This window comes from Varanus komodoensis, unplaced genomic scaffold (genome assembly GCF_004798865.1).
Source record: "Varanus komodoensis strain SLA01 unplaced genomic scaffold, ASM479886v1 scaffold4, whole genome shotgun sequence".
NCBI classification, from domain to species: domain Eukaryota; kingdom Metazoa; phylum Chordata; class Lepidosauria; order Squamata; family Varanidae; genus Varanus; species Varanus komodoensis.
In genome coordinates, this window is record NW_025335941.1 from 16294383 (window position 1) to 16304299 (window position 9917).

General features: G+C 41.3%; 1 protein-coding gene across 1 annotated transcript in view; it reads left to right on the forward strand.

Annotated features, from left to right (window-relative positions):
- The window catches only part of GRIK1 (glutamate ionotropic receptor kainate type subunit 1), a 174886-nt gene extending 165222 nt beyond the window's left edge, over positions 1–9664 (forward strand). The window contains exons 16-17 of the mRNA XM_044441749.1: positions 5136–5386; positions 7237–9664. Of these exons, the coding sequence (XP_044297684.1) occupies positions 5136–5386; positions 7237–7386 (401 nt within the window). The 3' untranslated portion in view covers positions 7387–9664. The remainder of the gene's footprint in view (positions 1–5135; positions 5387–7236) is intronic.
- The last annotated feature ends 253 nt before the right edge of the window (positions 9665–9917 follow it).

The following is a 9917-nucleotide window of genomic DNA, read 5'->3' on the forward strand; positions in this document are numbered from 1 at the left end:
GGCTGCAGGGTCAAGTCAGGATGCCACCTGAATTGCCTTTTGGTGTCAAGGGAGACTCTCCTGATGCACAAACCCTCTGAACCACAATATTTTGAATGTATGAACCAGGCAAATCTTTGCCACCCTACATATCCCAAAGTTCTAACAATTCATCTAAGGAATTCCCAATCTCCATCTTGGTTTCTTTGGTTGTTTATCAGTGGCTTCTGCTTGAAACCTATTTCTTGCCTTGCACTGCCCTGCTGTTTTGACACATATACCATTACCTCATGTTAACCTCCAGTTCCTCTTAGCTGCAGGAGATTAGGAGAACAATCTGGTTTTCTTGACTCAGCCTGATCCACCAGCAAAGAAAAATGATCCCACTTGGCCCCTCAGCAATCAAGTAATCCTACAATAGGAGTGGGCAGCTTGAGGACCTCAGGATATATTGTCCTACAACTGCCATGATCCCTTGCCATTGATTAGACTGGCTAGGGCTCAAGAAACTTGTAGGTCAGAACATCTGGAGACCACATTTTGCCTACTCCATAACCTATACTGAACACAATGAGTGTAGATACCCAGCATGAGAACCAAGATGTTATTGATGGGCAGCTTCTGGGCTTGAATATCCTTTCTGGCCCTGCTCCTACACCATCCAGTGTGAAGAAGTAACAGGCATTGCACATTTACCTTCATGCCCCACCTCATGTTGTGGCTGGCCACAGTGCGAAATAACCCCAGCATCTCTGCAGGCTTGGGGGAAGGAACAGGTTTCATGTGAAGCACAAGTGTACTCTCAGAAAAAGTCAATATGTAGCCTAGCAATGATGAGATGTTGGATGCTACTAGGGAAAGTGCAGCAGAAGTCCTGTTAATATAATCTACCAGGCTGTATTGGACTGCACATCAGCAGCATGTGTGACAGAGAAGGGGACAATATGCTGAAACGGAGCAGGGGCAGAGTCTTATACTGTAAGGAGGCTTACTCCCAGGTATGTGCATGTAAGATTGCAAACTTAATTCAATATATGTGTACAACTGTCCATTCATCATCCATTTGCTTATCATCTATCATTCCAGAGGCAAATTATTATTGACTTTCAATATATGAAAGCTGAGAATATTGGGACCAGATTTATCTGAATTGTTCATTTGTAAAGTTTTGTTTCATTGAATAATATTCTTCAGTACATTTTATCTCTTGCATGAAAACATTCTCCTATCCCCTAAGGGGGGGAAATGCAGATGTTCTAAGGGAACAATCAATGCACTGGAAAGCAGTGATAACGATTCGATTCAGTGCTTCAAACCCAAAACAATGAAGGAATAAGCTAGGGCAGATGGTGGTTCCTCTTGCAGCGGTGTGCATCAGAAATACAGCTGGGGTGGAGGGGGCGGTTGTGAAGTTGTAAAGGTGTCTTGTAAGATTAACAGACTCTTAAAGAAAAATGTGGGAAGTTACATGTGTGTTTGTGATAAAAGCAATAATTTCAAAGTCATGCACACAATTTAAACAAAAGTTTCAATCCTTCATAAGCCAAGATGAATTATAATGCACATAGATGTTGTCTTTTATTATTTAGGTTACTGCCCTTTTGTCTCCTTTAGGTGTTGAATTGGTATTCTTGAGGCACCTAAAGCTGGACCAATTTTATTGTAGCAAGAGTTTTCTTGAACTAAAGCCCACTTTGGGTACAATCCTATATACATTTCAGCAGAAAAACGGTCTGCAGTCCTGAACATGCATAGGACTGTGCCCTTCATCAGAGAAGAATTCTTTGTGTCTCTTCCGTAGGAAGATGCCTTAGGCTGAGTCGGACCCTTGATCCTTCTACCTCAGTGCTGCCCACTCTGATAAGCAGCAGCTCTTCAGGCAGGATTTTTTCTCAGCCCTCCCTGGAGATGCTGGGACTGAATCTGGAACCTTCCACACGCAAAGCACACGCTCTTCCACAGAGCTACGCAGCCCCTCAGCACTGGAAGACATGGACTCTCCACCATGGAAACTTATGCCAGAATTGTTCTTGCTGTTGTTGTTTCCATTTCTATTCTGCCCCACAGCTGAAGCTCTCTGGCTGTTAGTCTTTAAAGAGGCATATCCCTGTTAGGCTTCAAAGAGGCACAAGACTCTTTTTTATATTTATATCAGGGCTTATATTCTGGAATTTGAAGTGCTAGTACCACCCTTTAATGAAAGAAACATTTCATTCTAAGCAAACAACAGTATTATTTTTACCTGACACTAGTAATACTGAATATTTTTTCTTATACCACTATTTATATATGAGAAAGCATTATATGCCATTATGTAATGTAAGGTTTTTCTTCATATAATGTAGACTTCTTGAGAGAGATTTGTCCTTGTCTTAGAACATTATACTATACAATTTGGATATTTAGCTTTGATCATAGATCAGCAGGTAATCATGCTATGCATAGTCCAGGAACAAAGAAATCATCTAGAAATTTTCAGTTTACAATTTTAGCTGTTATTCTTTTCCATGCTTCTTTTTCTGAAACACATTTTACTCCTTTCCTGAGTTCAGCTGGGAAAATGTCATCATTCCCATAGCAGGTTTCTAGGCAAGTGAAATGATCAAGTCAAAAGTCACAGCAGATCAGCACAAATGATTATATTAGAATGCTTTCTTAGAATCAAACTGATTCAATCTTCATATAAGAATCTATTTTAATGTATCATTTATTTCTCCATGAACATTGAAATCTTATGAAAGAGACAGAAATAAGTAAAATGTGGAAGATCAAATATCACTATTTTGGATAAATATTACCCAGGTAGTGGATAATGCAGGGAGTGAAGGAGACTTGCAGGATGCAAAGGTTTTTGCTACACGTGTCTGTCATTAACAATCTAATATCAGAAGCCCTGATACAGCTGCTGATGACATTTTATACTGAGGCATATATCAGTGACCCACAGAGTGAAGCTACATGGAGGTAAGGTATCTATGCAGATAGAGATACCATGAGACCTTAACAATTCCATGAAGCAAAGTGAAAAGGCAAGAAGGAAATGCTGTACAGATTGCTGCTTCATAGTTACCAATAGTCCATGGCACAAATAAAACATGAATATAATAATTGTAAGTGGTACTGACTTCAAGATGGCAGAGTAATGCAGCATAAAAGCTCTAAGAGAAACAATTGGTCCTTCCAGATGGACAGCTCCTAGCACTACATTTTTGGAAGTGGGAAAGATGGCTGCTTTTATTCTCAAGGACTGCTTGTTGGACTTCAGAAGACCCAGAATGGGAAGCAGAACTGGGGGCCTTGCAATGTGGGCCATGCTAGGACACTCAGATAAGAGAATGGGAAACACTTATCTCAAGGCCAGACCTCCAGGTGGACAGGCAGTCTCTGGGAATAACCATGATGCACAGCTAGCAGCAGGGGACTCAGAGCAGGGGAGTTTCTCAGACACAGACCAGGTGGCCCTGGCTCTTGACCCCATGATGCAGTGACACCAGAAAAGGGCAACCCAATTAGAGGATTGGCACATGGAGTGGATGTGTGCTCTCTTTTCAAAGGCCTCTCCTGAAAGGATGTGGCCCAGGCACACTCGTAAGGAGAATTCCTGGAGGTGATTAGTAGGTTCAGTTCAACAAACTGCTCTCTGCATGCTCTGAGATTCACCCTGGGTGTTTTGTGCATTTTGGCCAATAAATAATGTTTTGCAAGGAAAATGGTCTATGGCTTTTGAATGTATGAAGGAGGAACCTTGGCTCCTGTCAGCTTGAACCTAAACTGGGCTCCCCACAGTTCTGCTTCACATTCTGATTATGATTCTTCTGAAGTCCAACCAGCAGACCTTGAGAACAAGTGCCCAAAGCAGCCATTTTTTTCTCATAGACAATGGCTGAGTTCAAGCAACACAAGCCATGCTGGGGTTTTTACCATGGTTGATCTGTCATGGTATCTGACCCCAATCATGCTAAGTTAGGACTTCAGAAACCATACTAAGAAGCAGTGGTTTGTTCTGTGGTTCTGCCATACCACCATGACATGTTATGCTATCTGAACCCAGGATCATGATTTCCGTGGTTCTCGCATGCAACCACAACAGAGTCTCCTGGAAAGAACATCAACTGCAGGGGCTACTCAAACCATCCAGTCTCTGTTAATGGACCAATGACAAAAAGGCAGGTGACATAGGGAACAATGCAGCTTGGGATTGAATTTCATGCACAGTGGCTGATGGGATGCATGTCAACAGTGAGAGGACTGAGTGGGGAAGATGGGAACCACAATAACATAGAAACCATTTGATTTTTCTGTCAGGTAGATCATGGTTTAAAACAACAACAACAACAGTTAACTGTGGTAACCACAGAAGGTTCCTTGTTGTGTGAAAACAACCAGTGTGTGATTATTTCTGGCAGTATCCTAGTTCGTAACACCAGTCCCATTGACTTCTTGCTCCATTTTGCTTCCCGCTGAGAAATATTGGGTAAACTGGGTAAATTAATTGGGCAAATTAATCCTTGAATGCAGTGCTGCTAAATATATATAAAATGCCTTAAATTGTGTTTTGATTCCTACCACTTTGTATCTCCGTGCATGCTGATCCCCTTGTTATACTGGTTTCCCAAGGGATCTCTAGCAGGATGCCAACAGAGTTAGCTGATGCGATAACTTTCCTGTGAAAAACTCAGCTTACACTATTGAGTTACCTCTAGAGGTTGCTTTGCAGAGCCCGGGATCAATTCTCTATCTCTTCCTTGGGGAAGTCTTCTTTCCCTCCCCTCTTCCCATTGGAAGTGATGCAGTGCAGATGTTTGTGTGTGAGGAAACAGTTTTGAATCAGAGATTTGAAGGAAGAAACAGAATTGAGCCTGGATGCTGCAAAAATATTGGGATGCTGGTTGCCTCCTTGGAAATTTGATGTGGACTGTGCAGGAGTCTTTAAGCTAGTCTGCCTGCATTTTTGTAAATAAACAAACACTCATAAAATGCTAGTAAGTTTCCAGTGACCACAGCTAAAGGGTGCATGTAACAAGATGAAGTGCATACTCTCTTTTTTGCAGGATTCAGAATACAAAGAGCTACATCAGGTTGGCACCTCATCTTTTGCCTGCGTTCTTACTTAGATGTCCTATTAATCTTGATTTGCGTTTTCTTTTTTTCTTCAGGCTCTCCATATAGAGATAAAATTACTATTGCCATCCTCCAGTTACAAGAGGAAGGAAAACTGCACATGATGAAGGAGAAGTGGTGGCGAGGCAATGGTTGCCCTGAGGAGGACAGCAAGGAAGCCAGTGCCCTTGGTGTGGAGAATATTGGGGGCATCTTCATAGTGCTTGCAGCAGGACTTGTTCTTTCTGTTTTTGTAGCCATTGGAGAATTTATTTACAAGTCAAGAAAAAACAGCGACATTGAACAGGTAAGCAAAGTTTTGGAGCATCTGGGTAATACAACCACAGGTCAAAACTCCGAGGATTAGCTTGAATGCAGGGGATCCCACGGAACTACACAAAAGCTGCTTTCTCTTCCTTTGAGCCAGGGGGCTGAAAAGATTCTAGATGAGCTGTCCTGCACTGGGCAGCCCAGAAAAAATTGCTTCCTGAGGTGGAGCAGCAAATGGCATTCATGACCCCATCTTAGGGGCATAGTGCCCAAGGATGGTCAAGAGATTCTGGAAAATGAGACAGAAACACCTAAAAGTTTCTCTCCTTGAGAGTAAATTACCAGAAGAACTGAACTGACAGCTTACTGTTCTTTCATGGCATGAAAACTCAGCTGCCTGAAGTAGCTACCTCACTCTGCCAAATAGAAGGGCCAACTCAGTGGATCCGCAGCTAAAAGCAAGGTCCCAATTCCATGATATAGGCTAACTGTCAAGCTAGACTTGTTTCAGCTTAAATTTCAGGTGCAACGGGAAATTAAGCTTCCTGCCTGCAGGAGCCTGTCACAACTCAGGTTGGATGAATAGGTGCAGGCTATGGTGTTTCAGTATGAAAGTTCTATGTGAATTTCAATTTGGACTAGGCTATTGCACTAGGAATCCAGCTCCTCCATCTAAGCTTTGCCAAAATTTTTGCTGACATGGAGTACCACCCAATCTGTGCTAGTCAGCCAATTATTATTTGTTGATGATCCTAAAGGACGGTCTGCTCCCATATATACCTACCTGTCCATGAAGATCTGGAGAGGAGGATCTTCTAAAAAGGGATAAAGAAGATGGTAAATAGAAGAAGGGCCTTCTTGGTGGCTGCCCCTCAACTAGGGAACAAAGAAATCACCTGGGGCCAAAGAAATTCAGCTGGTGCCAACCTTGTTTTCATTTTGGCACCAGGCAAAAACATTTCTTTTCTCTGAATACTTCTAAGAATAGTCCTGAAATTTGTTGTTTGTTCTGACATCTGTTGTTCTGCTTAGTTGGTTTAATTCTGATATTTATTTTTTAACTTTTTATTGTGATTTCAATTGGATTTACTGTTTTTTAGTATTTTATTACAATCCCTCTAGAGAATCCATTTGGATTAGTGGGTGGCCTACAAATTCAAAAGAAAATATAAATACAGAAAGGCAGGCAGGCAGGCTGAGCAGAGAAGCTTGAATCTTTGCCTTCCCTAGCAAAACTGCACTCCTGGTAGTCCAACAAAGAGATGTTGGATGGGCTCCGGAAAGCAAAACTGAAATGGAGAAGATGCATGGGGAGAGCAGATTGGTGATCTGGGGGTGGGGATGCATGAAATGGTTTTATTACATGAGGGGGAGGTTTAAATCTCCCCATGCCTGAGTGTTTCGATGGCAGGGAGGGAGAAAGAGAGCGTGAGAGGGCAAAGGTGACGCCTGTGCATAGGCGCATTTGCTTGCCATGTGCACATGGCTGTTTCGCATGCCTGGTTGCACAGCCGTACTCACCTCCCAGCAGCACAGGCGACCCTTCCATAAAGGCCATGAGTCAGTGATGATGGAGTTGTCATCACCATGCTGAAAGAAAATTGTTAAGCATTGAAAGAAAGATGTAAGAGAAATATGAATGGTGGGGCATTCGCACAGATTGCTAGATTCTTAAAAATATTAACATTTGAATTGTACTATAAGTACAAAGATACGCATTCTTCATAGTTCAGCTTATTATTGCATTTTTTGAAATTTTTCATTTTCCATAATTATGTCCTATAGTTTTGGCATCATTTTCATTCTAAACTTTTTTTGTTAGGTTGGTTAATCATCTTTATCTTTATTTTGTTCTTCTTCCATCTTTTCCTTTCTACATGCCACCAGGCCTTTTGTTTCTTTTATGGACTGCAGTGCAAGCAAACTCATCCATCCAACTCCACTTCTGGAACTACTTTATCTACGGAGTTAGACTGTGGCAAATTAATTCGGGAAGAACGAGGGATTCGAACACAGCCCTCAATTCATACTGTATAGTTACAGTAAGGCAAAGGTGTGTTCAGATAATAGCAAACCTCCTCGACAATCTATATGAAGCTGAAAACATGTTTGACTCTGATCCAAAGAGTTACCACTAGTTTTTTACCTGTGACCATATTTGCTCTAAAAAATTGTTTCTAATAGTAGCCCCACAACAAATGGTAAACTACTTTTGAAAATAAGAGGACTTTCCGAAGGACACAGTGATGTGGCATCAGGATCTTCTGTACAAAGAAGGGCAACACACACAAACACACACGAAATCACCATCATTTAAGGGTGTCTTTACAATACTTCTTTGAGTACAATACCTTGGGAGGAATTGCTAAAACTGTTGGATGATCCTCCACTCATTGTGACAACTGATATACTTAAGTGCTTAATAAATGTCAAATCATAACATAATACAATATTGCAGATTATTGCTTTGTAGAATACAGGATATTCAGGTTTCTTTAATGGCAATGGACAATCATCCCATCTAGCAAGGGAGGTATATACATGGAAGGAGATTTTTGGATACAGAAGCCCTTCCCCAATAGGAAAGCAGTTCACGCAGGTCAGACACAATCCCACAAAACCAGGAATCAAATCCCATGCACTGTGCAAGCACTATCTCTTTTGCGTCATGTGCAGCAGCCCGAGCAATTGCTACATGTGGTGTGGAGGAGAGACACTGCTAGCAGTCACACGGGGTTTTGTTCTTGGCAGGTCCTGCATATCACTATCAGTGTACTTTTTCACATCATGTTTGGAATGGTGCACCCGACATGGAGGAAGGTTGATCATGTGGGGCTTCCCAGGAATCAAGCCCCATGTGCCACTCAAGAAGCGTCCCTCTTTTGCATCACCTGCAGCAGTTGCTTGTGTTGCTTCACCTGATGCAGAAGACTGCCAGTTGTGCAACCTTCACTCCACAAGTGTTCACAGACTTGCAGAACCAGGTTGAGCAGCATGCCCAGAAGCCCACAAATACTAGACACACAGTTTCTTCTTGGGTCCAACCCAGCCCTAGTGCTGGATCACCAGCTGCATGCCTGGGTAGTTGCAACTGCATTTTGATTGGGCTTAATAACTTCTTGCCAGTCTTTTTACAAGATGCAGTGTTTGAGGGTAAAACTAATTTGCTTTCATTTTCCTTTCCTATTCAAGCAAAACTAATTAAAATCACACTCATCTTTCAGAAGAGGAACAGCTAAGAGGGAAGGTTTTAGATATTCATTTTTACCCAAAGCTAAATATTTCCTCTCCAAGCAGAAGTATTCAGGAGGCTTATGCTTGAAGACCATAAAGCTGCCTAGGAAGGCCTTTTGGCAGTTATAGGTGGCATATAATATGTGAACAAACAAACTTCACAGAAGTTTCTGGCAGACAGCATCAAAATTACACTAGCACAGCAACATAATGAGTCTGACAATGCAGTCCATTTCTATGTACTTTACAGTCCACTGTTTTTATAGGAATGTTTTATGGGCTATCCAATGTTGTTGGGTAAACTCAGTTTAAGACACATGTAACCTAGCATTGGATGCATGGAAATGCACTTCTGTGAGCTTATTCCTGGCTGGATGGGGAAACATCTCTACAGCTTAGTGCTGCGTACTTAATTCATGCCTTTGAGCCAACAGCTGGCAGAGTGCTCGTAGAGCCCTTTTTAAAAGATAAAACCCCAGTAATCAGCTCTAACAGAGAAAGTATATAGTAGTATCCATATAACTTTTTCCCTTTGATGTCTCTTTTTCTATGCTACAATTCTGGTCATTCAAGTATAAAAAGTCTTTGCAGTAACTAGATAATTTCTTAAAACCATTTTCCACAGCAAAGATTTCATCATACTCTTAGACAGCTTGGGCAGTTTCAAAATTACTCATGTTTATACCCCAGTCCTCACTGTCTTTACCTGGGAGTTACACTGATCTTAACAGAAAGTACTTATGATTAAAACTGCAACCTTAGACTAATAAATGTTTAGTAAAAAGAAAAAAAGATTCCAGGAGCAATACACTGCCACTGATAACCTTATATTATGTTACTGTAGGCAATTAACAATTTTCTCTATCAAACCTGCAGTTTGATCCAAGGCATAAAATTTAGAATCTGGGGCTTAATTTAGAATAATTATAAATTCTGTTTCTAATGCATGCTACCACCAATTCAAAAGTGAGTTTTGATAGTGTCCTTGGCCTCCATGTTTCTATTCCTAACTATTCTAAACCATGGCCACTCTCCAGGTAACTCAATTTGTGTGTTAACTCATTATGTGCTTTTAAAACTAATTTATCTTGGTGATCAATGCAATAAAAAGCATGATAGCAAAGAAATGAAAAAGTTGGGTATATGGCACACGATGAGTATATAATGACAGGCATGCAGCTTTCAGAAGAGCTTCCACATGGGTTTTGCATACACCTCCTGTGTAAATTAGCCTAATTTCTTCCTTGAACAATTTTATGGACTTTTCAGAAATATTTTTCAATCCTTCCTTGTGTAGCAGACCTACGCAGACATTTGGTGAGACGCCCACAGTT